This window comes from Sphaerodactylus townsendi, linkage group LG02 (assembly GCF_021028975.2).
Source record: "Sphaerodactylus townsendi isolate TG3544 linkage group LG02, MPM_Stown_v2.3, whole genome shotgun sequence".
Taxonomy (NCBI): Eukaryota; Metazoa; Chordata; class Lepidosauria; order Squamata; family Sphaerodactylidae; genus Sphaerodactylus; species Sphaerodactylus townsendi.
Genome location: NC_059426.1, coordinates 9,287,599 through 9,315,339, shown reverse-complemented (window position 1 = coordinate 9,315,339; position 27,741 = coordinate 9,287,599). Strand labels below are relative to the sequence as shown.

The 27,741-nt window shown below is 47.9% G+C and overlaps 1 protein-coding gene and 1 long non-coding RNA gene across 3 annotated transcripts in view; both read right to left on the bottom strand.

Annotated features, from left to right (window-relative positions):
• Window positions 1-11,153: 11,153 nt before the first annotated feature.
• The window catches only part of HIBCH (3-hydroxyisobutyryl-CoA hydrolase), a 105,120-nt gene continuing 88,532 nt past the window's right edge, over window positions 11,154-27,741 (bottom strand). Inside the window, exons 12-14 of the mRNA XM_048486778.1 lie at window positions 21,499-21,618; window positions 17,482-17,515; window positions 11,154-11,353 (exon numbers count right to left, since the gene is read on the bottom strand). Of these exons, the coding sequence (XP_048342735.1) occupies window positions 11,235-11,353; window positions 17,482-17,515; window positions 21,499-21,618 (273 nt within the window). The 3' untranslated portion in view covers window positions 11,154-11,234. The remainder of the gene's footprint in view (window positions 11,354-17,481; window positions 17,516-21,498; window positions 21,619-27,741) is intronic.
• Window positions 24,429-25,762, bottom strand: LOC125427417. Of its 2 annotated transcripts, none has more exons than XR_007243682.1 (3): window positions 25,350-25,762; window positions 25,007-25,141; window positions 24,429-24,523 (listed from the first exon to the last, which is right to left on the bottom strand). It is a non-coding gene; the product is annotated as an uncharacterized LOC125427417 (long non-coding RNA). The 2 variants fall into 2 exon arrangements; XR_007243681.1 differs by having other exon boundaries at window positions 24,433-24,496; window positions 24,980-25,141.

Below are 27,741 nucleotides of genomic sequence, written 5' to 3'. Positions count from 1 at the left end.
CTGCTGGTATGCCAAACAAAATTGAAGGGGCTGTATCTCAGTGGAAGCGCCTTGGCTTTGCATGCACAATGTCACAGGTTCGATCCCAGCCATCTCGAGTTAAAAGAGCCAAGCTGTAGGTGATGTGAAAAGGCCACGATTTGAGATCCTGGAGAGCGGCTGCCAGTCTGAGTCAGGAAATACTGACCTTGATGGACCAAGGCTCTGATTCGGCATGAGGCAGTGTCATGGTGTTCAAAATGTGGACCATCAGCATATTAAGACAAGCAATAAAAAGTGTTGTAAGTAGTCAGGTCATTAGACTGAGGAGCAAAAGGATTGCTAAGGGAAGCCAGGGAGATTATGGAGACTGAATTAATTGCCAGAGAGTTACTCGTACTGAGACTGCTACTGTGTCAGGATTTGTCGACCTCTCGCAAGAACTAGACCAGTGATGGCGAACCTATGGCACGGGTGCCAGAGGTGGCACTCGGAACCCCTCTCTGTAGACGCCGCACACAGAGTTAGATCATGTGAGAGTAGGAAAATCACCCCGCGCACACACACACACATCTAGGCTGGCCTTTGCCACTGAGTATGATGTGCGCACACCGCGGTGAGCAGGGAGGACTTGTCTGGCGGGCCTGGTGCCTGTGCTCTGGGTGGCTGCTGCCTGAAGGGGGCACAGAGGAGGCAGAGATGCTAAAGAGGCACAGAGCTGTGCGTGCGGGACTTGTTGGAGGGACAGGCTGGCCCCTGCTGAAGTGGGTGGGGTGGAGGAAGAGGGAGCCAACCGGTTTTTTCTAAACTAAAACCTCAGCATTCAGGTTAAATTGCCGGGTTGGCACTTTGCAATAAATAAGTGGGGTTTGGGTTGCAGTTTGGGCACTCAGTCTCGAAAAGGTTTGCCATCACTGAACTAGACTCTTGGGTTCAGAAATCAGTTTTGTTGACGTGAATGCTGCAAACAGAATTCAAGCAAGCTTTGCTGGAACTGAGTTCCATAACACAACCACTGGTTAATATCCCTTCCCCAAATACGCCTCCAGTCCCTTCTTCAGCATCCCAGCGAGCTGAAATTACTAGAAATGTTCTCGTGCGAACCAGCTGAATCCCACCTCTGCCTACAGCTGAGGATTCTAAAGAACTTAAAGTACAAAATATTGATTTTTTTTGAAAGTGAAATGGAACATTCAATTGATCCGGATGGCCTAGGCTAGCTTCATCTTGCCAGAGGTTGGAAGCCAGGCAGGGTTGATACAGGGATGGGAGAAAGGAAAAGCTGGCATTGCTATGCAGAGGAAGGTCATAGCAAAACCACCTCTGAATGTCTCTTGCCTTGAAAACCCCATGAAGCGGAACTTCATAGGGTTGCCTGGAGCCGATTGTGCCTGAATGGAACATTTTGGTTGACAGCCACTCTAGGAACGAGAATTCCATGTGCCTTCATCTTATATCCTAGTGCCAGCTCATTCTCCATGAATTGCTGTTGTTCACGTATTCTGCTCCTTACACTATTCACTAGACCAGTGGTGGCGAACCTATGGCACAGGTGCCAGAGGTGGCACTCAGAGCCCTCTCTGTGGGCACGCACAAACAGAGTTCATCATGTGGGGGGGGGGGGGAAATCGCCCCCCCCCATACATCTAGGCTGGCCTGGGCCGCTGGGCTTGATTATTAGCATTAAACCTAAGACCTAGTTTTGGGGAAGCAGTGTAGGTAACCCTGTTAAGCGTTGTTAACCCCACTGATTTTCATGCAAAGAACTTAAGCACCATCCTTTACCTGGGAGTAAGCTCGGTTGCTGGCAATGGGGCTTGCTTCTGTGTAAACCCTCCTAGGGTCGTGAGTCACCTGTTGGAAGAGTTGCACGGTTGCTTCAAAGCAAAGCCACCGACTACCACCAAGCTTACTCCTCAGTAACGCACGTCTCAGAGCCAACCGTTTTTTTTCTAAACTAAAACCTCAGTATTCAGGTTACATTGCCGTGTTGGCACTTTGTGATAAATAAGTGGGTTTTGGGTTGCAATTTGGGCACTCGGTCTCGAAAAGGTTCGCCATCACTGCACTAGACCTACTTGGCTTGGGATGGGCTATCTCAGACCTGGGCATTATACGGCCCGCGGGCCACATCCGGCCTGCCGGATGACCCTGAGTGGCCCCCCTGCCGTGCTGGAGAGCGAGGCGTGTTTGAAAGCCCCGCAGAAGCCAGTTGCCTTGGCTGCCGGCTTCTGCGGGGCTTTCAAAAGTGCCTTGCCCCCCTGCCTTTTGGCCCGGCCCTCCACAATATTTTCTGTTTCTTATGTGACCCCATGGAAAAAATAATTGCCCACCCCTGGGCTATCTGAAGGATCGTCTTCTCTCAGAGGTGGTTTTGCTATGACCTTCCTCTGCATAGCATTAGAACGGCAACTGTGGAAGCTGAAATGGCTGCAAAATCAGCTGACAACTACGGGGGGGAAAATCAGGCACCATCCGAGTGTGGGAAAAGCTAAGCGCCCCATTCACTGTCACAGTTGGACGCACAAGTTGGGGAAGGAAGCGCCACAGTTTTGCCAACAAATGAAGTTTGGATAAGATTTGCTTGTCTGTCCATTCAACGAAGAAGTTAGTTCTCTTAAAGTTCATGAGAAGGTCGATGTCCTGGTAGGTAACAATTGTGCTTCTAACTGTGTTTGTTTTTTGCTTTGTTGTTCCTGTTTCTCATCGCTGAACTTCTTGGGAATAAGCTGAATCACTTCCAATTTCTTCAACTTCCCTCCCTTCCAAGAAATCTAAGTTCTGAAATTGTCTATTGCCTAAATTCTGAAATTGTCACTTGGTCGTCTATTGCCATGGAAACAAGCAGGAGAGAAGCCCTGATTTGACCTACCCCCTAACTATAAAAAGCATGTTAAGTGTGAACGTTGGTTCAAGCCATAAAAGAGATATGTGTAGAATTATTTATGCCTAATAAAGATTTATTGTACTGTACTGTACTGTCATAAAAGAAAACATCTACAGCCACTTGAGAGCTACAAGTTTCAGCTCACGCATTGCTGCTAAACCTAATCAATGGGCTGTTAAACCTAATCAATGAAATCTGTTTCTAGGCCACTGTCCCAGTTGCTAGAGTGCAAAACACAGGAGAGAAAAGTTAAAATTCATAACCACAGAATTGTTTGATTAAATACTAAGCTTTTCCATTCAAGCTTGCCCGAAGAAGAGAGGTTTGGATTGATATCCTGTTTTTCTCTCCTGAAAGGAGTCCCAAAGCTGTTCGCAAACTCCTTTCCCTTCCCTTCCTCTCCTCACACCAGACACCTTCTGAGGCTGAGAGAGTTCTCAGAAAACTGTGAAAGGTCCAAAGTCACCCAGCAGACTATGGTCCTATATCAGTGATGGTGAACCTTTTCAAGACCGAGTGCCCAAATTGCAACCCAAAATCCACTTATTTATCGCAAAGTCCCAACATGCCAATTTAACCCGAATACTGAGGTTTTAGTTTAGGTTGGCTCCAAGGTTTTAGTTTAGGTTGGCTCCAAGGCGTGTGTTGCTTGGGAGTAAGCTTGGTGGTAGTTGGTGGCTTTGCTTTGAAGCAACCATGCAACTCTTCCAACAGGTGAATCACGACCCTAAAAGGATTTACTCAGAAGCAAGCCCCATTGCCAGCAACCAAGCTGACTCCCAGGTAAAGGATCACACATTAGTTCTTCGCATGAAAATCAGTGGGGTTTAACAGCGCTTAACAGGGTTACCTACACTGCTTCCCCAAAACTAGGTCTTAGGTTTAATGTTAATAATTGAGCCCAGCGGCCCAGGCCAGCCTAGATGTGGGGGGAGGGGGCAACTCTGTTTGCATGTGCCCACAGAGAGGGCTCTGAGTGCCACCTCTGGCACCCGTGCCATAGGTTCGCCATCACTGACCTATATGGACCTAGACTTATTGACTGGGAAACTTCAACTCAAGGATACACAAAAAGACTGGACATTACTGAAAGAATTATTCGGGACAACTTTTCAAGCATATTAAAAAAATTGGGCATGATTGTATTTTCTGTATTTTTGTAAACCTATTCTTCTTTTATCTTTCCTGTTCTGTTAAAGGAGTGAAAACAACGTTAGGAGTTAAATTAGTATAAGAAAATAGGCTAGTATTTGATACTCGATTTGAATGTTGAGATTTGAAATAACGATTGGTTGAAGTCCAAGTTTGACTGAAGTATGTCGAGTGAGAATATTAAGACAATTCCCAAGTAGGGGAAAGTATTAAGCAAACTTTTCAATTGTCTTTTTTATAAATGCTAACATTTTTTCATTTGTGTATGATATGGAAAATTTAATAAATATTATTAATTTTTTAAAAAACAAAGTCACCCAGCAGGCTTCATGTGGAGGAGTGGGGAATCAAACTTGGTTCTCCAGATTAGAGTTCACTGTTCTTAACCACTACGCCACACTGTACGTAGATAGAGTGATAGATGGATAGAGAAGAAGGAAGGAAGTTTGGTTTTTTACCCCTCCGGGAGTCTCAAAGCAGCTTACAACTCCTTCCCTTCTCCCCACAACAGACACCTTGTGAGGTAGGTGGGGCTGAGAGAGTTCTGAGAGAACTGTGACCGGTCCAGTGTCACCCAGCAGGCTTCATGTGGAAGAGTGGGGAATCAAACCTGGTTCTCTGGATTACAGTCCACTGCTCTTCACTACTACACCATGTGGACTCCACACCCACGCTTTACTACCACCCTAGTCGCATACAGCTTTTGTCCACGCAGATCCCATGAAGTCCAGCATAGCATATTTGATGGTCAGAAAGGGGACCTTCCTTTTGCTTCTTGCCTGCCAGGAAAGCTGGTTGGATCCAGTCCAATGACTCACTACATTGAGGACAGCACAGTTGTCACCGATGAGGCCTTTCTCTTCCTCTCCCCTTCCTGTTTCCTTTGGCTTGCCATTGTTTTGTGGAGATGTATTCAGAGGTGGGATCCAGCAGGTTCTCACCAGTTCCCGAGAGGGGGTTACTAATTGGGTCTGCTTTTCCATTAGAAATTCCATTAGGTCCAAGAATCATAAAGTCCTGTTGTTTCCTATGTGGCTGATTAGCGAAGGGAGAAAACAGGATAATTCTCCCTGTTGGGCTGTTTTAAAAACATGTTTTAGAAATATGGTAAAGTTCCTTGCTTAAGGAAAGTATCCTTCTTTTGATTTCTAGAAACAAAATTAAGTATTTGAAAGTTGTAAGTATTTGACAGGCAGTCAATTAGAGGAGAAGTAGTTGTTTCTGTCGGCAGTAGACGATAGGACTTGCTATAATGAGTTTAAATTATGGGCAGAAAGATACCAGCTGGAAATTAGGAACTTTTTTTTTACAGTAAGAGTTTTTTATAGTAACAAATTATTAATGCCCTGCCCCTGGAATGCCCGGCCACACCCCGTGGTGCCCCGCCCAGCCCCATTGGCGCTACGCCACTGTTTGAATCCCACCACCTTTTACTAAAATTTTTGGATCCCACCACTGGATGTATTGGGATGAGGGTCGTCGGTTGTTTTAGTCCTCAATTTTAAACTGTGCTGAAGGGATTGTTTCATTGCTTTTATCACTTGTTCCATTTTCCTATGGTTGTAAGCTGCCCAAAGGACAGCCTATCAAGTAAATAAATAAATAAAGAAGAAGAAGAAGAAGAAGAAGAAGAAGAAGAAGAAGAAGAAGAAGAAGAAGAAGAAGAAGAGGAGGAGGAGGAGGAGGAGGAGGAGGAGGAGGGGGAGGAGGAGTTGTTTGGATTTATATCCCCCCTTTCTCTCCTGTAGGAGACTCAAAGGCTGACAATCTCCTTGCCCTTCCCCCCTCACAACAAACACCCTGTGAGGTGGGTGGGGCTGAGAGAGCTCCGAGAAGCCGTGACTAGCCCAAGGTCACCCAGCTGGCGTGTGTGGGAGTGCACAGGCTAGTCTGAATTCCCCAGATAAGCCTCCACAGCTCAGGCGGCAGAGCTGGGAATCAAACCCGGTTCCTCCAGATTAGATACACAAGCTCTTAACCTCCGACGCCACTGCTACACACACACACACACACACCCACGTGCAAATGTTTTCTTTCCTCTAGCAGGGCTCGGAATACGGTTAATTTTTCCATGAAGCTTGGAGAGATAAAATGTTTGGCTGGGCGTCTAGAACACAAACGGAAAGTCCTTCAGGCCAACATGGATACAAGCGAGCACAGATGACCCACTTCGCTCATGACTTGGAGGGTGGTGAAATGCCCTCACTTCTTGGCTGCCACCGTATGGGCCGGGTGCCACCTGGTGGGCTTTTCTGGGTTAGGAGAGGGCATGGATTTCAGTCTTCTGCGGCTAGAGTCCTGGAAGAAACGAAAGGCCTGCTGGGACTCCTTTTTTGAGCCGTTCTGGTGATCTCAACCTGGCTTTTGCTTCAAACCGTGCTGTGTGATCAAGCCCGTTCAGCCTTAAGATTTTATGAGAACTCATCCCGGTCCCAGTTGCATTGATGATTTTCACTGGGTGAGGATCAGTGATGTGGGCAGATTGCTTCAGCATGCATAGGCCGCCATGTTTATCCTTGGGCTGTACTTGCTGGGTGGGTCCAGGAAGTTAGACTTGCCTTGAAGAGTGGGATGGTGCTGGCCACCTTGAAGGACACAGTTGTGAGAGAAGAGGAAGAAGAGTTTGGATTTATATCTCCCCCTTTCTCTCTCCTGCAGGAGACTCAAAGGGGCTTTCAATCTCCTTGCACTTCCCCCCTGTAAGGTAGGTGGGGCTGAGAGAGCTCTGAAAAGCTGTGACTAGCCCAAGGTCACCCAGCTGGCGTGTGTGGGAATGCACAGACTAATCTGAATTCCCCAGATAAGCCTCCACAGCTCAGGCGGCAGAGCGGGGAATCAAACCCGGTTCCTCCAGATTAGAATGCACCTGCTCTTAACCACTACACCACTGCTGTCCTTCTGAAGATGATTTCCCTGGACTTGGACGACCTTAACAACCACGGTCCAGTGACCACTATACTAGGCAAGCAGCTTGTATCACGGGGTAATGGATTGAAGGTGCAGGGGAAAAAATTCCACCTAAACATTAGGAAGAACTTTCTGACTGTCAGGACTGTTCGATAGTGGAATTCACTACCTCGGAGAGTGGAGAAGTCTCCTTCTTTGGAGGTTTTAAAGCAGAGGCTGGATGACCATACATCAGGAGTGCTTTGATTGTGCATTCCTGCATGGCAGGGGATTGGACTAGATGGCCCTTGTGGTCTCTCCCAACTCTATGATTCATGTGTGTTGACCAAGCAATGTCATTTGTTATGGAGGAAATAGATTATCTGGATCCATTTCAACAGCACCGGTTGCCTTAACTGATCATCTTAATCAGAATAATGGATTGGGGAGATGCATCTCTGCTTATTCTCCTGGATTTCTTTTGTGGCTTTTGATACCACCTGCTATGACATCTCTCTAGAGCAGGGGTAGGGAACCTTTAACACTCAAAGAGCCATTTGGACCCGTTTTCCATGGGAAAAGAAAACACGTGGAGCCGCAAATAATTTTTGACATTTAAAATAAAGATAACACTATATGATTAGGGATTTTTTTTAACCTTTTACTCCGCTCATTCTGAGAGGCGCATGGATGCGCCCGCCCTGCTGCCTGCAGGGGCAGGCAAGGATGAAGCCGGTGGCTTGGCCTCACTGGCCGCCGGGAAAGCACCCGCCCCGCTCCAATGGGGCGGGTGAGAGGGGAAGCCGATGGCGTATTAGCCGACCCTGCGGCCTGCAGGGCGGGCCAGGATGGGGCCGGCGGCTCAGCTCGTGGAGCCGCAGTGCAAGGGCAGGAGAGCCGCATGCGCCTCTCGAGCCGCAGGTTCCCTACCCCTGCTCTAGAGGATCTGGCTGAGTTGGAAAAGGGCTTTGGTTATTCTGCTCTTACCTGGATGACCGCTTTCAGAACCCCTTGCTGGTCCCCCTCCGCTAAAAGCAGGTTTATGGCCCAGGGGCGTGGCTGGATCCTGGCTTGTGGTCGGAAGCTCCGGTCGATCTCCTTTAATTAGCTTTCACGCCTCTATCGCTGTTCTTTGAAAGGGGTTAGGCCGCAGTGTCCCACGCGATGATCTCATCCACGTTCGATGACTGTAAGATGTGGGTGCTGTGTGGTTTCCGGGCTGTATGGCCGTGTTCTAGTAGCATTCTCTCCTGACGTTTCAACTGCATCTGTGGCCGGCATCTTCAGAGGATCTGATAGTAGGAATGGAAAGCAAGTGGAGTATATATACTGTGAGGTCAAGAGGTGAGGCCCTCTGAATAGAGTAGCCTGGTATGTGAGTCACAAAGAAGTCTGTAGCCTGGGAGTAACAATGAAGATAGCAAGGTCAATAGGTGAATGCATCTGAATAGAAGTATCCTGGTCTTTGTATCCTGGTCTCCATTGTTACTCCCAGGCTACAGACTTCTTTGTGACTCACATACCAGGCTACTCTATTCAGAGGGCCTCACCTCTTGACCTCACAGTATATAAACTCCACTTGCTTTCCATTCCTACTATCAGATCCTCTGAAGATGCCGGCCACAGATGCAGGCGAAACGTCAGGAGAGAATGCTGCTAGAACACGGCCATACAGCCCGGAAACCACACAGCACCCCAGTGATTCCGGCCATGAAAGCCTTCGACAATAGACTGTAAGATTGTTGCAGAGCACTTTACACGGGACTGTCTGAAGTCTGGAAACTTCGGCTAGTTAATGATGAGGCTGGGTTACTACAGGAGGTGGGATGTTGGGATCGTACCATCTTTGTGCGGAAGGACCTGCAACGTCTGCCTCGCTGTTACTGGGCTCAATTCAAAATGGTCATCGTTACCTTCAAGGACCTGAACAGATTAGGAGCAGGGAATATAAGCGGTGACCATCTTCTGTGGCATCCAGACAGCTTTTCAATAAAGGTCTGTCTCTCAAACACGATGGCCCTTTTTGCATACACTACTTGCCACGCAGCTGTTGGCTTTGCAGTTGCAGTTTGCACTGTTCTAGAATGTGCAGGATATCAATTGATTTAAGATAGATAAAATTGGAAACACTTCTTTGTGACCAGACAATCAAGACTCATTATGTGTTTGCTTTAATGTTCAGGGGCAGCAAGCACAGCAATCTCTGCTATTTGTAAGCAAAGAGAAACTTTGGACACGCTGCCCGGCCATTCATGCAGTGACAGAAATATGAACGAATGCGTCAATCCAAAGGCAGGGATCCAAAGGCAAAGTGTGAATGGTGAGTCTGCCTGAAAGGGAGGAAGGGGAAAGCAAACAGGCACAGAGCAAACATCACAACATTGCGGCTGCGAGTCCAATTTATTGGCAAGGTTAAGCAATTGAGAACCGCTTCATTATCTAAAAATCTTTCTCAGAGCCCCAGGTTTTTTACAAAGCATAAGCCCATGGCCTTCAGTTTGGAAGACCTGTACAAAGCTGTTAGAGGCACGTTTAGGAGGTCGTTCATTCACAGGGTGCCATTAGCTGGAAAACAGTTGATGCCACTTAACACACACAAACAATTATTTCTAATGTGTAGACTTGTAACAATGGTGGACAGCTGAGGTATTCTGCAAACCTTTCTCTCTCACATACTACGTGTGTGTGTGTGTGTGTAAAGTGCCTTCAAGTGGCAACCAACTTACAGTGAGCCCATAGGGCAGTGGTGGTGAACCTATAGCACTCCAGATGTTCATGGACTACAATTCCCATCAGCCCCTGCCAATTGGCCATGCTGGCAGGGGCTGGTGGGAATTGCAGTCCATGAACATCTGGTGTGCCATAGGTTCGCCACCACGGCCATAAGGTTTTTAAGGCATGTATTTGAGCAGAGGTGATTTACTATTGCCCATCTTGGCGGAGACTTCCTTTGTGGTCTCCCTTCCAAGTACTAACCCTAACTTCAGAGACCTGATGAGATTGGACTATATCAGGGGTCTGCAACCTGCGGCTCTGCATGCTGGCAGGGGCTGATGGGATTTGTAGTCCATGAAGATCTGGAGAGACGCAGGTTGCAGGCCCCTGGACTATATCACGCCTCGTTGCCTTTCTATTCTACGGAGCCCCTTTTAAAGAGTATTTTTTTTTCTTTTAGATTTTAAAAATTGGTTTCTAAATATATACAGGTTGAATCAGTTAATTAGTACAATTAATCGACTTTGTTTTAAGCTAATGACACCGCTGTGGGAAAAAAATACAGCCACGCTGGTATGGGTTTCATGTTTACCACTCTGTTCTCTGCAGGTCAGTACCTGATCTGTTGATGAAGAAGCCAGAGGCGACCAAATTACCTTATTAGTCCCATTACTCACTTTTGGCTCTTCTTTGCAGCATGGTTGACCTCTTATGCAAACAGTATTTACTTTGGGGTTTTGTGGGGTTTCCGGACTGTATGGCCGTGTTCCAGTAGCATTTTCTCCTTTAGGGTTAGAATTTTTTTTTAGCAAGCCTTTATTGGCACAGACAGCAGTACAACAATAATAAAAACAGATTAAAAAGCATATACAATACAGGATGTACATGTTAGGACAAAGGAAATCTACTGGCATTTAGTAATTTCCAGGAGAAAATCTGCCACTATCATACAGAGAGAAGGATCTGGGTTGTCCAACAAGTAGTGTAATCTAATTAAATCGGGGAGATCGGGTAAATGTAAAGGAGTAAGATTCACATACTTGGATCTGATTTCCTTGAATCTGAGACAGTGAAGTAATTGGTGGGCCAGAGATTCAACTGAGCCATCGTTACATGGGCACAATCTTTTAGCCTTTTCTTGCTTATTAAATCTGCCATGTAACAAGGCAGAAGGCATAACATTAAACCTGGCAAGCATTATGGCTCTCCTTTGAACAGGGTTTATTAAGCAATACAGGTAGTGTGCCAATCGGGTTAGAATTAGGAGAAAATGCTACAGGAACACGGCCATACAGTCTGGAAACCGCACAACACCCCAGTGATTCCAGCTGTGAAAGCCTTTGACGTGATTTACTTCGATTTGCTAAAGAATATCCGAGTCTTTATGTAGGCAATCTTAATTTTCTCTGGAAAAGCACTGTGGTATAAACTACAACATAAACTCAGCTGTTTGTGGCACCGCCCCTGTTCTCCAGTGGGACGAGCTTTGTTTCTAAAAACATAAATTCTCTTCCTTATGTAACAGCAATAAGCATTGGCTCAAGGCATTTTATTTCCTCCAAGGCAGAATTTGTGAACATTCTTTTTCTTAAAGGAACCTGGAATTAGCCCAAATCTATTGTAGCCGGAGATCACTGCTTCCAAGAGACTGGAAACACGAGTCCAAAAATTCATCTGTTACTTCTTCTAAGGTAGCTGGCTTCCACTTTGGGGACTGGTCTTTGTCAATGATCACTGTCAAAAAAGAAAATAATAATAATTATTTTTTCAGCCAAGAGGTCTCTGCTGATAGAAATTACCTATTCCATCTGATGATTGTACAAGAAGAAGAAGAAGAGTTTGGATTTATATCCCCCCTTTCTCTCCTGTAGGAGACTCAAAGGGGCTGACAATCTCCTTGCCCTTCCCCCCTCACAACAAACACCCTGTGAGGTAGGTGGGGCTGAGAGAGCTCCAAGAAGCTGTGACTAGCCCAAGGTCACCCAGCTGGCGTGTGTGGGAGTGTACAGGCTAATCTGAATTCCCCAGATAAGCCTCCACAGCTCAGGCAGCAGAGCGGAGAATCAAACCCGGTTCCTCCAGATTAGATACACGAGCTCTTAACCTCCTACGCCACTGCTTTATTCCAGTGCGTATAGCCTGGTCCAAGTGGTCTATTCTTCCTCTACAGAAGAGAAAGCCGTTCCACGAACAGCTTGAAAGGAAAAGTAAACATTTGCATTCCCAACTTCTGAGAAGTAATGGCACATAATTGAATGTTAAGTATTAAGCAATTATTTGAAAGGCTTGCACTAAGCATAATGGACTGCTGCATAGACTGTATAATGAATGGTATCCTGCTACATACACAGTCCAGCATGACTTCTGAATTTCTAACATTCAAATGCCCCCTCCCCCTCCCCCTGATTATAACAAAAAGCCCCTCCTCTTTATTATTTTATTATTATTTATAAAACTTGATAGACCGCTCAACCCCAGAACGGCTCTGAGCGGTGCACAAGGCCAACTTCCACTTTCATATTTGATTTCGGGAAACATACTAGAACTATAACTTTGCGAGCGCTACTCTTCTCCATTCTGTAGCCCACATCTGCTCTGAAGACTCCAAGCTCCTCATCTGATTTGCCACGAAACCAGATGAGTTTCGTGGACAGCCCTTCTCCCTACTCTCTGAAAAAGCCCCCCTGCCGATCTACTGCTAGAAGAAGTGGTGGGACGAGAGCAATTAGGCCCCAACAAGACGGGAGGAGGCCAAGACTATTTCCCTGCTTGAGTACTCAATACGGATAGCTCCAATCGTACGTTGACTTCATCTAGTTTTAGAGTTGCAAAATCCCAGTGGCGTAGCACTCAGGGGACATGGGGGGCATCTTACCCCGGGTGTGCGCCTGTGGGGAGGTGTTCCGGGGCGTGCCCCGGGCGCAGTTCCCCCTCGCTACGGCTCCTGCCAAGACCCCAAGTGCAAATATTACATGGGGCTCCTTTGCAGATTCAGCTTCTACATTCCCTTATTCAGTTTGGAGAGATGAATACGGTAGCCCAGGGCAAGCTAACGAGGAGGCCACCATGCTACAAACAGGCATACCACAGTGGGGACGACACAAAGACAATGTCAGGCTGGATGGAGCCTGGCAACCAGTATAGGAGCATCAGGGGGGAGGGGAGCTCCCCAGAATTGGCTGAAGAACTTTTGTTTTCCGGAGAAAAGACTCTCACAGCTAAAAGACTTTATCTCAGTTTCTGACCTTGGGTTCATCTTACATTCCAGCTCTTCCTGCCTTCTGTAGTGTGGGATAATATTACGGGCTACAGAGGTGGAAGGAGGAGCAGGGTTTGATATACTGGGGCTGTCTGAAGGTTCTGGCAGAACCAGCTTTCCCCCTCTGACCCATGTATCTACCAATAAAGGCTTCTTAACCATCATGTTACAGAGGCCCTTTCCGCACGGGCCAAATACAGCGCCCTGGAGACGGCAAAAACGCCGTCCCCAGGGAGCTGTTTGCATGGAAGCGCAGCTGCCCTTAGCAGCGCCATGCGCCCTCAGCTCCTCAGCGGCGGAAGCTGCTGTTTCCCAACCTTGCTCCCCGAGCGAGGTTTTTGGGAAACAGCCGCTTCCAACCGCTGCTGTGCGAACGGCAGCGGCTGGAAGGTGCCATCCTTCCCCCCTTTCCCAATCGACTTACCTTCCCTGCGACCGTCCGGCGCGTCGCCGAGGCCTGGGGACATGACCCCCCTGCCCTGCGACTCTGGAGCAGTCGGCGGAGCAGGGGCATGTCCCCCTAACCTCAGCGATGCGTTCCGGCTTGGTCGCAGAAGCGTAAGTCGATCGGCGGCAATGGCGGTAACCGTCTTCCCGGTAGTTACTGGAACCATTCGTGCAAACGGTCCCAGGGGGGTTGGGTCGGCGTGCATGCGGAAACGGCCAGAGTCTGATTTGGATCACAGGTTCATGGTTTGACAGGCAAGTAGGAGATGTGGGGAGAGAGGAGTTACTAGCCAGGTAACCTTTCCTGTGAATAAGACAGGCCAAATCAGGCTGGAAATGATATTGTCCTAAAAGGCCAGGCCCTTTCAACCTCCATTTTGTCTCATTCAACTCGTTGCTCTAAAAAAACCCAAGGCCCTTGAATAAGAAATGGATTATCGATAAGCGCTGCCATCCCTGGAGAGTTATTCCTCAATCGGCACTTCTTGGAGGTGGATAGATCGGCATGATGATTAATCTTGTCCCGTGCTCTGACTCCCAGGGTGGGTTAATAGCTGTGCTTGTTCCCGAAGAAAGTCGCAATTATCGGTGCTCCTCTCAGCTCTGACGGACGGCTCCTGCGTTCTTACACATTTCCTTGAACTCTGCTTGCCCTCCTATGTATTTATAGCATCCTTTTCAGAAAGGAACTTTAACAACTGGTATTTCTCTGCCACGGACAATTTCACACGCAAGCCCAAAGCGTGCCCGTAAAAACTGCAGAGTGCAGGTCTCCTAGGATTCTACATTTCCTAATGCAAGTAGGAACTTGCACGTTCCAATTCTTGGCCATGGAAAGCCAGACTGTCAATAGGAAAAGGACTGGTCCAGCCGCCTTTCTTGCCTCGCTAGTAATATACCATCTGATAAAAGGGGCTTTAACTCTTGACATTTCATACCCCCGAAAATCATGTTGGTCTCTAAGGTGCGACAGGACACAAGTGCAGCAAGAGCAGTTGTAATATTGTAAAGCGCGATCCAGATGGGAGAGGTTGGGGGTAAGAATCTGTCCCCAAATGCTCCTTTGGTGCAAGCCCCCCTTTCTTCAAGCTCAAGGTAATTCACCAGGTTGAAGAGTTAAAGCCAATTCCTTCCTTCCGCTCACTTTCTTATGATAGAACCAGGGGGCATTCATTGAAAATGCTGGGGGGAAGAATTAGGACTAATAAAAGGAAACATTTCTTCACGCGATGCCTGATTGGTGTTTGGAATATGCTGCCACAGGGGGTGGTGATGGCCACTAACCTAGATGGCTTTAAAAAGGGCTTGGACAGATTTATGGAGGAGAAGTCGACCTATGGCTACCAATCTTGATCCTCCTTGATTTGAGATAGCAAATGCCTTAGCAGACCAGGTGCAGACCAGGTGCTCTGGAGCAGCAGCAGCCGCAGAAGGCCATTGCTTTCACACCCTGCACGTGAGCTCCCAAAGGCACCTGGTGGGCCACTGTGAGTATGCGAGTAGCGAGTAGCAGAGTAGCAGAGTGCTGGACTAGATGGACTCTGGTCTGATCCAGCAGGCTAGTTCTTATGTTCTTATGATAACGAGTCATGTTATCATGATAACGTTATCATGATAACGAGTTATAATGTTATCATGATAACGAGTCATAATGTTATCATGATAACGAGTCCTTGATAAATTAGGTGAGTGGGCTAAGAAATGGCAAATGCAGTTCAATGTAGCAAAATGCAAAGTGATGCACATAGGGGCAAAAAATCCAAACTTCACATACATGCTACAGGGGTCAGTGCTATCAGTCACAGACCAGGAAAGGGATTTGGGCGTCTTAGTTGATAGTTCCATGGGAATGTCAACTCAATGTATGGCAGCTGTGAAAAAGGCAAACTCTATGCTGGGGATAATTAGGAAAGGAATTGAGAATAAAACTGCAAAGATTGTCATGCCCTTATATAAAGCTGTGAGATGCTGACCGCGCCAGAGTACTAATGTCCAGTTCTGGGTAGCCACATCTCAAAAGGATATTGAAGAGAGAGATAAAAAAGTGCAGAGAAAGGCTGACGAGGATGATTGAGGGACTGGAGCACCTTCCTTATGAGGAGAGGCTGCAGCGTTTGGGACTCTTTAGTTTGGAGAGGAGACGTCTGAGGGGGGATATGATTGAAGTCTATAAAATTATGCATGGGGTAGACAATGTTGACAGAGAGAAATTTTTCTCTCTTTCTCACAATACTAGAACCAGGGGGCATTCATTGAAAATGCTGGGGGGGAAGAATGAGGACTAATCAAAGGAAACACTTCTTCACGCAACGTGTGATCGGTGTTTGGAATCTGCTGCCACAGGAGGCGGTGATGGCCACTCACCTGGATAGCTTTAAAAGGGGCTTGGACAGATTGATGGAGGAGAAGTCGATTTATGGCTACCAATCTTGATCCTCTTTGATCTGAGATTACCAAATGCCTTAGCAGACCAGGTGCTTTCGGGAGCAACAGCCACAGAGAAGGCCATTGCTTTCACATCCTGCATGAGCTCCAAAGGCACCTGGTGGGCCACTGCGAGTAGCAGAGAGCTGGACTAGATGGACTCTGGTCTGATCCAGCTGGCTCGTTCTTATGTTCTTATGTTCTTATGTAAACATCGGCATAAATCGTTCCGCTGGAGGGTCTCATCGACTGGCCCAATAATAATGACAATACAGCAACAAGCATTTTGTGCCAAGAATTTAGGGATGCCTCGTGCAGGCAAGAGGCCAGAGAGGCTTCGGAGTTTGTAACTAGCTGTTGTGATCCACAACTGCACAATAGCCCGGGGCCTTCTACTTGACGTCAATTTCAAGCCCACGTTCTGGAAGAAGCCCACTGTTTCTGAATTGTGTGCGCTCCCAGGTCAGTGAAATGCCCCCTGTCTCATTATACCACAGGTGTCAAACTCACGGCCCTCCAGATGTTATGGACTACAGTTCCCATCATCCCCTGCCATGATCATGCTGCCAGGGAGTGATGGGAACCGTGAATCCTGCGCGTCTGGAGAACGGACTGACACCTATGTCTATAAATAAGATGCAAAGGAATGTGATTGCTGTTCGTGGACAGGTCGAATCAAAGACGCTGGCATGTGTGTTATGGAAATAATCCGGGGGATCCCAGGACTTGAATGCTTGCTTCCTTCACATATGACAACATAAACACTTCCACTTCACTGCAAACCACCGAGTTGCTGTGTCCTAAGTGAAAACTACGGTTTGCTCCACACTCCTATGTATGCTGAACTGTTTCACTTTGGGCTGGCTTGGGGGTTTTCAGTTTTATTGTTGGTACCAATTTATCTTTGTTGGGTCTTCCCCAGGTTGGATAGAGGCAGGTGCATACATATTAAGTAACATATTAAGCAGTGGCATAAGAGGTTAAGAGCTCGTGTATCTAATCTGGAGGAACCGGGTTTGATTCCCAGCTCTGCCACCTGAGCTGTGGAGGCTTATCTGGGGAATTCAGATTAGCCTGTACACTCCCACACACGCCAGCTGGGTGACCTTGGGCTAGTCACAGCTTCTCGGAGCTCTCTCAGCCCCACCTACCTCACAGGGTGTTTGTTGTGCGGGGGGGAAGGGCAAGGAGATTGTCAGCCCCTTTGAGTCTCCTGCAGGAGAGAAAGGGGGGATAAAAATCCAACTCTTCTTCTTCTCTTCTTCTATATTATGCCATAAGGCAAGGGTGTAAATATCCAGGCGCACCACGGGTACATAAAAGTTTATTGAGGTGCACGCAGACTCTCTGCTTAGCATTGCTGACCCTTTCCAAATGCGGGTGACTCCTCTGAGCATCCCTATTATGATGGCTTCTTACACTACCTTATTTATGTAGTTTATGGCGCGTTCCCTTTTTTCCTGTGAAACAAAAACTTTTTCGATACAATGCAAGTTAAGAAAAATCCAGGTTGCGCCTCAGAGTAGCATGAGAAACAGAAGCCAAGAAGCAGGTGCCGTCTTTTAGCTGTTTCCCGGGCCTTGCACAGAATTTTGCACCCCTGGGGGAATGAGTGTCACAAATCGACATCCGGTGGCCTGTCACCACTCTACTGACAACCACAGGAAGCCTGAAGTGGACGACAGCAATCCCCACCTCTTACTTGACACGGTCTCGCCTGGCTAAACTTTACCTGCTCGCACACCTTCATAGAAGTCGTGGCCTCTCTGGAAGATTAAAAACAAAACAAAAACATTACAATGCAGCGACTTCCCAGCTCCCAATGGGATAAGAGCTCCTTCACATCCTACATCTTTCAAGCGAAGTAACGTCACTTCCTTAGAAGCAGTGTCCTGCCAAAGAGATACGTAGGCAGTCTAGCATTCCACTTTCTATGGTCCCCAGACTAGATTCTCAGCTCACTTCTTGCTGGCCAAATGACAAAAAGCTTCTGAAAAAGGGTTAGGGCAGTGGTGGCGAACCTATGGCACTCCAGATGTTCATGGACTACAATTCCCAGCAGCCCCTGCCAGCATGGCCAATTGACCATGCTGGCAGGGACTGAGTAGAATCCATGAGCTTATCTGGAGAGTCTCAGGGCTCCCTCCACTACTAGTAAGAATATCATCATGTCATGGCCTATGCTCTTAATTTCAGAGGGTAGCCATGTTGGCTTGCAATAAAAGAGCAAGATTTGAATCCAGTAGCATCTTAGAGGCCAACAAGATTTTCAGGTTTCGAGTTTTTCAAGTGATACCCCAAAAATGTTCTTGTCTCTAAGGCATAGGTGTCAATTCGCGGCCCTCCAGATGTTATGAACTACAGTTCCCATCATCCCCTGTCAGCATCATGCTGGCAGGGGATGATAACTAATCCAACATCTGGAGGAACAGCAGTATTTACCCTGGAATACTGGACTCAAATTGAGCCTACTTGTCTTTGTTGTAAATGCAATTATTTAACATTAAGAAATGGAACACTGACAATAACTAATATACCTGCAGATTTTCTGCTTCTGAGACTAGCAGACACTGCTGTCACACGATTTCTCTCCTTTGGGGAAAGAAAGGTATGCCATCTTTCACTTCCTGACTCTCATCCTCTCTTCTCTGTAGAAAGGTGATTTTATAAAATACAAGAGAAGAAGCTATAACCCAGCAACTCAAAAAGGGATGCAATTTATAAAGAACAGGTGTATTACAAAATCTGAAACAATATGTATTCCACTTCATGTACGATACTGAATGGAAAACTCCTGGTGTCCTTTGACCGCTGTGCTATAGAGAGTGTCTTAACCTCCTGCATCTGTGTATGGTTCTCCTGTTGCACAGTGGCAGATAGGAAGGCGCTCCAAAGGGTGATCACTACTGCACAGAGGATTATCGGCTGCCCTCTCCCCTCCTTGGAGGAACTCTATAATTCCCGAAGCCTAAAGAAAGCCCAAAATATTCTGAGAGATCCGTCTCATCCAGCACACTCTCTTTTTGGACTGTTACCATCTGGCAGACAATACAGGTCTATCAAAACTAGGACAAAGAGGCTCAGAGACAGCTTCTACTCTAGAGCTGTGGCTGTGCTAAACTCTGCGGCTTCGCGTTGATGTGTTTGGGGCTGTGTAGGGATGGGTGGAGGAAGGGGAAAGTGAGGATGGGGTATGAGTCTGAAATTGTGTGCATCGAGGAATGCTGCTGTACATTTCGTTGTGCGTGCACGATGACAATAAAATGCTTATGCTTATATTTCATGGAAGACAGCCACACACTAACTGATGTTACTCTGTGACAAAATTGCTATGGATTTTTGAGAATACTTTTGGACTGTCATGTTGGATTTAGAGCACTTGTTGTGTTGACATCTGCATAGCACTGCACCACTGATTTTTCGTTGCTAGCATTTTCACAGTTTTGCAAGCGCAGTTGAATTTATGCTGTCCATGTTTGTGTAGCACAGTGGTTCTCAACCTGTGGGTCGCAACCCCTTTGGGGGGCGAACGACCCTTTCACAGGGGTTGCCTGAGACCATTGGAAAACACATATTTCCGATGGTCTTAGGGACTGAGACACAAATAATTTTATGGTTGGGGGTCACCGGAGGGCTCCGACCTTCTCCCCCTTCAGTAAAGGGCTGCCAAGGTATTTCTACAATATATCTTCGCCGCACCTCCGACGTACCTTAATGCTAACCCGACTGAACGTCCTACCCTCAGCAGTCCCGAGCGGCAGATTTCTCCAGATCCCATACCAACCAAGAACGTGTCCCTGCTCACAAAAAGCCATCGAAACAATCGAGCACATCCTCCTAGATTGCGAACTATATGCTTCATCTAGAAGACAATCTATAGACCCATATACTGAGAACTATGCCTACTCATCAGACAAGGTCAAATCTTTCTATCTGCTTTGTGATCAGTCTCCTCAGAGATCCCTAGAGCGTTACTTAAATTCTAAGCTGGCACAACAGATTCGCCACAGATTTTAGTTTATTTATTTATTTATTGTTTTAACTGCTGGAAATGTCTGAACCTCCTTATTTTAACTTGATTCTCCTCAACCTCTCTGTTGTATTTTAAACTCATGCCAATAAAAGGTTGTTGATGATGATGATGGTTGGGGGTCACCACAACATGAGGAACTGTGTCGTGGCATTAGGAAGGGTCGTGGCATTAGGAAGGTTGAGAACCACTGGTGTAGCAGACCTGTTCTTTTATAAACTGCATCTCCTTTGGCGTAACTGGGTTACAGTTTCTTTCCTTCTCTTTTATGGCAGATGGCCTGTGATCTAGAACCCATTGTGCTGATGGAATATTTTGTAGAATATTCCTCCAAATTTCAACCCACATTTCTGTCCCCTTTGCATTTGATAGTGCCCTGGGAAACGGCTGGATTGGGTAGGGGATGCATCCGTGCAGCTCTCTCTTCCACAGAAACAAAGGCTGTCGCTTGATCACAAGAGAGCTAAAACTAACATTAACTCATGCACACACAAAGACATGAAACTTCCTTATAGTGAAACAGACGGCTGCCCCGTCAAAGTCAGGTTTTTCTACTAAGCCTGACGGCATCCCTACAGGGTTTAAGGTTAACCTACTGCATACTGTATACTGCATGCTGTATGGTTCTCCAGTTGCACAGTGGCAGATAGGAAGGAGCTCCAAAAGGTGATCACTACTGCACAGAGGATTATCGGCTGCCCTCTCCCCTCCTTGGAAGAACTCTATAATTCCCGAAGCCTAAAGAAAGCCCAAAATATTCTGAGAGACCCGTCTCATCCAGCACACTCTCTTTTTGAACTGTTACCATCCAGCAGACGATACAGGTCTATCAAAACGAGGACAAAGAGGCTTCGAGACAGCTTCTACTCTAGAGCTGTGGCTATGCTAAACTCCGCGGCTTCATGTTGATGTGTTTGGGGCTGTGTAGGGATGGGTGGAGGAAGGGGAAAGGGAGGATGGGGTATGAGTCTGAAATTGTGTGCATCGAGGAATGCTGCTGTAAATTTCGTTGTGCGTGCACAATGACAATAAAATGCTTATGCTTAGAGGTCTTTCAAATCATCTATCCCCTGATCCTTTTAGCTGGAGATGCTGGGAGCTGGACTTGGGACCTTTTGGAAGCCAAGCAGACGTCCTATCACTGAGTCACACACAAGACACTCCTCACGGTTTGGCTCTGCACCCAGGAACCCCATCCTTCTGATAGGACTCTGGAAACAAATGCAAGCTGGACATCGTTCTCAACCAGCGAGATGAACAGCTCAGCGTTTATTGCCAGCAGAACCAGCCCAGAAGGGCCAACGGAACCAATGTCTTACCTTCAGAGGTGGGATCCAGCAGGTTCTCACAGGTTCCCGAGTGTCGGTTACTAATTATTAGTGTGTGCCGAGAGGGGGTTGCTAATTGGTGATTTTGCCACATGATTTTTGCCTCAGTGACGCCCCTCCTCTCAGCAGTAGTGCGCAGAACTTGAAGCAGTCTTGCAGGAGGTGCACCGGCGTGCGTGGCAGCCTGCGCCTGCGTGCATTCGTTTCCCGCCCAAGGACCGGCGCAGCGGCTGCATCCTTGCCACAGCCCCGCCCAGGAATGCCCCACCCCCAGAATGCCTGGCCACGCCCCCGTCATGCCCTACCCAGCCCCATTGGCGCTACGCCACAGTTTGAATCCCACCACCATGGGAACCTGTTACTAAAATGTTTGGATCCCACCACTGCTTACCATGCACGATTGGCTCAGCCTGTACTCCATGGTGAGAACATCTTGCAGGCTCAAGGAAGCACCTTCTCTAAGTTGCCTGAGGGTCATCTTCAGGGAGGTGGGGGACATTTTGGCAATTGTCTGTGGAGCAAATCAAAGGTTTTCCCATATGACACTTATATTGCTTAAGACCTGGAAGATTTCCAAGAAAACCCCAACTCCAGCAGTCTAAGTAAGGATTTTAAACAGGAAAGGGACATATCAGTGCGGAGGCCTACCGGGGGGAAATGGCGCCTGGAGACATCTGTTCTCTGTGCACCCCCCCCCCCCGCTAAGTCTGGGGTGGGGCCCACCCACGGCCCCACCCCCTCCAGGCTGCCGGCTCTGGGGAGGACAGAAGCAACTGGAAGGCTCCGTCCTGGGATCTTTGCGTTTATAAGCTTGGGGGTGGGGCTACCCCCCTCCCAGCTTATAAAAGCAAAGGCCCCAGCACAGAGCCTTCCAGTTGCTTCTGTCCTTCCCAGAGGGGAGGGCAGAAGGGACCGCCAGCTCGGAGCTGGCAGCCGGCAGCTGGGAGTGGGGTAAGCCTTGGGGGGAGCCGGCAACCGGGAGGGGGGTGAGGTTTGAAGGGGTCCTCTGGCTTCCTTGGCCCCGCCCATGTTGATAATGACATGGGTGGGGCTGAGGGCACCAAAAGAAGAAGAAGAGTTTGGATTTATATCCCCCCTTTCTCTCCTGTAGGAAACTCAAAGGGGCTTACAATCTCCTTGCCCTTCCCCCCTCACAACAAACACCCTGTGAGGTAGGTGAGGCTGAGAGAGCTCCGAGAAGCTGTGACTAGCCCAAGGTCACCCAGCTGGCATGTGTGGGAGTGTACAGGCTCATCTGAATTCCCCAGATAAGCCTCCACAGCTCAGGTGGCAGAGCTGGGAATCAAACCCGGTTCCTCCAGATTAGATACGCGAGCTCTTAACCCCCTACGCCACTGCTGCTGCCTTGCCGTCTTCCTGGTCACGTGGGGGGGGGCGATTTTGCTCCCCCCATGTGACCAGATTAGTATCAGCGAAGGGTCATTAGAGGGTGCTGCTCCTTTCAAAGATCCTAAAAGAAGAAATCCAAAAAAGTATTCCATTCACTCACGGGACCGGCATTTTTTTGTCCCTCCCCGCCCCCCCTAGTCACAAGTCCAAAAACAGCATTTCTACAGAATAGTTAGCCTGATCTCATCAGATATCAGAAGCTAAGCAGGGCTGGCCCTGGATAGTAGATGGATGGAAAACCACCAAGGGAGTCCAGGGCCACTACCCAGAGGCAAGCAATGGCAAAACACCTGACCTGGCTTGGGCTGCCAGCCAGGGGTTTCAGGTTACAGCACAGAGCTGCACCTGGAGAGGAGCAGGAAGCTGAGAGTCAACCACAAAAGTCCACAGTCTGAGAAGGCCAAGTCCAGAGTTCGAGGGTCTGCGCCGGGGTTATCAGGACACCAAGCCAAGAGTCTGTCACGCAAGCTCAGAGTGCAAAGGGGTCCAGTCTAGGGGCCAGAGTCCACAGAGTTCAGCAGGGGGAGAAGATGCAAAGCAGCAATCAAGTTGCGTAGTTGTGTCCAGGCTGGTGTGGTCTGCAGTCCTCCCTGTTACAGGCCCTCCCGGGAGCCTAGCAATCATCCTGTGAGGAATCCGATTCCTCCTGCTGGATGAGGTGTCTCCTCTGAGCCAGCAATCATGCAATTTGCCTTGAAGTTTGCAGCATTTCTCTGCAGTGCTGTCTCTGTGGGTGAAGGGGCTCAGGTGAGCTACTTGCCTGAGGCATCTCAGTTGGGGAGGGTTGGGTGAACGGCCGACTTCTGCAGGGGATCCGGGCTCTGAGTCCTGGCCAGCCTGTTGTTCAAGGAGGGGGATCTGGCTGCTCTGGGCTCACCCCCTGTTGGTTCTCTGGCTGGCCTGCGCTTACCTGTCTCGGCTCTTCCCTTGAGGACTCCTCGCTTCCCAGGGGGTGGCTCACCACACTATCTCCGTTGTCTCTTGCCTTGAAAACTTTACAAGGTTGCCAAAGGTTGGCTGCAGCTTGATGGCCACGAGACAACCACCAAAGCGCAGCCACTGGCAAGGCAAAGCCGAAGGTACCAAGAAGGAGTCCTGCTACAAGGCGAATTCCTCTATATCAGGGGTAGGGAACCTGCAGCTCTCCAGATGTTCAGGAACTACAATTCCCATCAGCCCCTACCAGCATGGCCAATTGGGGCTGATGGGAATTGTAGTTCCTGAACATCTGAAGAGCCGCAGGTTCCCTACCCCTGCTCTATATGGATACCACGTGGCTGCTGAGCATGGATGCTCAGGTGCTGAGACCATGTCTGATGGCTTATCCACCTTTGTATTTCACCTAACGTAGGAGATAACTTCTATGGGGAATCAGAGTTCTGTCTCTGCCAAAAGGAATACAGAGAGGGACATCTGGCATCGCCCCGGATGAACCAGGAACGCAGGAAGGCTCCAGAGGGATATCTTCTAGCTCTGTAATTTCTCTTGCATGGAAACTTCTGGCTGTGATTCCCGAGAAAGAGAAGCAGGCGGCTTCCTGCGCTCTCTTTGTCAGACTCCATGAAGGGAGCTTCAACTCTCAAAAGCTCACACCCTGAAAATCTCACTGGGATCCAGTGATCCACTGCCCTCAATTCTCGAAGAGAGTTGAAGTAGATTTAAAATAAGGAAAGGACTACCTACACCTGCAGGAAAGAAAGGACTACCTAGACCTACAGGAACCTACAGGAAAGAAGGACCATCTACACCTACAGGAAAGAAAGGACTACCTACACCTACAGGAAAGGACTACCTACACCTACAGGAAAGAAAGGACTACCTACACCTACAGGAAACAAAGGACTACCTACACCTACAGGAAAGGACTACCTACACCTACAGAAAAGAAAGGACTACCTACACCTACAGGAAAGGACTACCTACACCTACAGGAAAGAAAGGACTACCTACACCTACAGGAAAGAAAGGACTACCTACACCTACTGGAAAGAAAGGACTACCTACACCTACAGGAACCTACAGGAAAGAAGGACCACCTATACCTACAGGAAAGAAAGGACTACCTACACCTACAGGAAAGAAAGGACTACCTACACCTACAGGAAAGAAAGGACTACCTACACCTACAGGAAAGAAAGGACTACCTACACCTACAGGAAAGGACTACCTACACCTACAGGAAAGAAAGGACTACCTACACCTACAGGAAAGAAAGGACTACCTACACCTACAGGAACCTACAGGAAAGAAAGGACTACCTACACCTACAGGAAAGAAAGGACTACCTACACCTACAGGAAAGAAAGGACTACCTACACCTACAGGAAAGAAAGGACTACCTACACCTACAGGAAAGAAAGGACTACCTACACCTACAGGAAAGAAAGGACTACCTACACCTACAGGAACCTACAGGAAAGAAGGACCACCTACACCTACAGGAAAGAAAGGACTACCTACACCTACAGGAAAGAAAGGACTACCTACACCTACAGGAAAGAAAGGACTACCTACACCTACAGGAAAGAAAGGACTACCTACACCTACAGGAAAGAAAGGACTACCTACACCTACAGGAAAGAAAGGACTACCTACACCTACTGGAAAGAAAGGACTACCTACACCTACAGGAACCTACAGGAAAGAAGGACCACCTATACCTACAGGAAAGAAAGGACTACCTACACCTACAGGAAAGAAAGGACTACCTACACCTACAGGAAAGAAAGGACTACCTACACCTACAGGAACCTACAGGAAAGAAAGGACTACCTACACCTACAGGAAAGAAAGGACTACCTACACCTACAGAAAAGAAAGGACTACCTACACCTACAGGAAAGAAAGGACTACCTACACCTACAGGAAAGAAAGGACTACCTACACCGGGTTGCCAGCCAAAATCGGAACAGACTGGGGATAAAAAAATTCCTTCCCTCCGGCAAGGTTCACTTCCATTTCCTGTCTCTTGACCCCAGCTAAAAGACTTCCCACTCCTAGATAATGTCCCTTTGCCGATGCCCAGAGCGCATGTGAGAAACAGACACCCGCTGCCACCCCCTCCCCCGAGGAGAAGTCTGACAAATCGGGGCTGATTTGCACCCTCTCGGTATTACAGCAGGCACATCAGTGGTGCACTGGGAAGGAGCAAACGGCACGATTCACCCCTCGCTGCTGTTTCTAGCAGGTCTGTTCACCCCCGCAGGGCGAAAACAGCAACTGTTCAACCTGCAACATCCACTACTTTTCTGGCTCCCGATCGCTTGGTCTGTCCGTCCGTCCGTCCGTCCCCCTGCCCCGCCCCTCTCTTGGCAGACACTGGCTGATAAAGCAGTGACCCATTTTGCCTCTGTCCTCACATCTGCTAGCTGCCAGCTGCCGGACAGATCTGGGAGCACGAGAGGACACGGAGCGTTATGCCTCCCGTTTTGTGAATCACGACCAGCTGGCTTAAGAGCAGCCACGGGGAGGGAATGCCAGTGGCTCTGGAGAGAAAAATCCTAGCGGACGCCATCTGCCTTCAACCGCTCCTTCACATTCCAGTTCCTTTCTACAGGATCAGAAACCAAGGCTAGGTGGCTGGTGGACTTTCTGACCAGCGAAGCGTCTCCAAGTCTCTACGTGTTGTTTATCCGTTGGGCCTGAACAGTCCAGTCTTTTCTCCCTCCGGTTCGTTATACGTTGTGAATATTAGGGCATCTTATCCTTTGCCCGCTGTACCAAAAGGCTGACCCCATGGAACTGCAAATGTGCCCTTCAGCATGGGTCAGAGTTAACCAGGAAGAAAGGAAGAATCAAAACCGTACATATGGGATTTGATCAGAAGTGACAGTGATCTACAGTTTGCTGCTTAATAACCACGCCTGGTTGATCCTGTAGCTTGAGCTCTCTTTCCTCTTACGCAGATGGAACAAAAAAGAAGCGTGTGTGTGTGTGTGCGTGCGTGCATGCGCGTCACATTGGTCCATAGCAAAATCCCAAACCAACAGCTGTCCATTTTTTAAAAACTATTTTAAAACATTTTTTAACTATTTTAAAACATTTTTTAAAAAACTATTTATTCCCCACCTTTCTAGAGACATATTCAAGGTGGCTTACAAAATACAATAAAACGCTATACTAGAATAACAATAAAACCAACAGCCTTAACACCCGCTGCGATATCTTTGTACAATATCTTTGAATTTTTGAAATTCTGTATTCTTTTTATCGTGTATTGACGTGTAGAGCCGCCTCGAGTCCTTCGGGAGACTGGTGGGGTACAAATGTAAAGAACAAATATAAATTAATTAATTAAATCTGCCTTCAACTGCTCGTGTATCTAACCTGGAGGAACCGGGTTTGATTCCCAGCTCTGCCGCCTGAGCCGTGGAGGCTTATCTGGGGAATTCAGATTAGCCTGTGCGCTCCCACACACGCCAGCTGGGTGACCTTGGGCGAGTCACAGCTTCTCGGAGCTCTCTCAGCCCCACCCACCTCACAGGGTGTTTGTTGTGAGGGGGGAAGGGCAAGGAGATTGTCAGCCCCTTTGAGTCTCCTGCAGGAGAGAAAGGGGGGATATAAATCCAAACTCTTCTTCTTCTTCTTCTTCTTCTAAATAAAACTATGCCGTACCATGAAAAAGCCATAAATATACGTTTATAAAACCTAAATCACTGCTTGTTAAAATCTAGATGTTGAAAGCTGTTTAGAATAAAACCAAGGAAGGAGCACACCGGGCTTCTGTAGGAAGAGTGTTCCAAAGTCTGGGCGCCACCACCGAGAAAGCTCCCTCCCGGGTCCCTTCCAGATGTATGGAGAGAGAGTCTTCCCCAGATGATCCTAGTAAATGGCTAAGTTTATATGGGAATAGGCAACCCTTCAGAGTAACTGGCCCTAATCTTTTCTTAAGACCAACCAAAATAACAAAAAAAGTTATCTGTGACACGTCTTGATAAAAAGGTCTTACATGGTATTTATTTAAGACAATGATTTGCAGAATCACAGCAAGCCAGGATTCATCAGTGGATCAGCCAACCCCGGTTTGTGCTTTACCTCCAAACTGGGATTCCAAACACTGATTCGATCATGGTTTAGAAGTAGGGTTCCAGACTGAGGTTCCAGACTGTAATTACTCAACCAGTTTCAACAATATGTGTAAATGCAGAGGGAGAGAAATTCTCTGTGGATGCAGACTATCAGTATGCTGTGGGTTGGTCTGATATGCAGAAGCTGCAGCAGCATC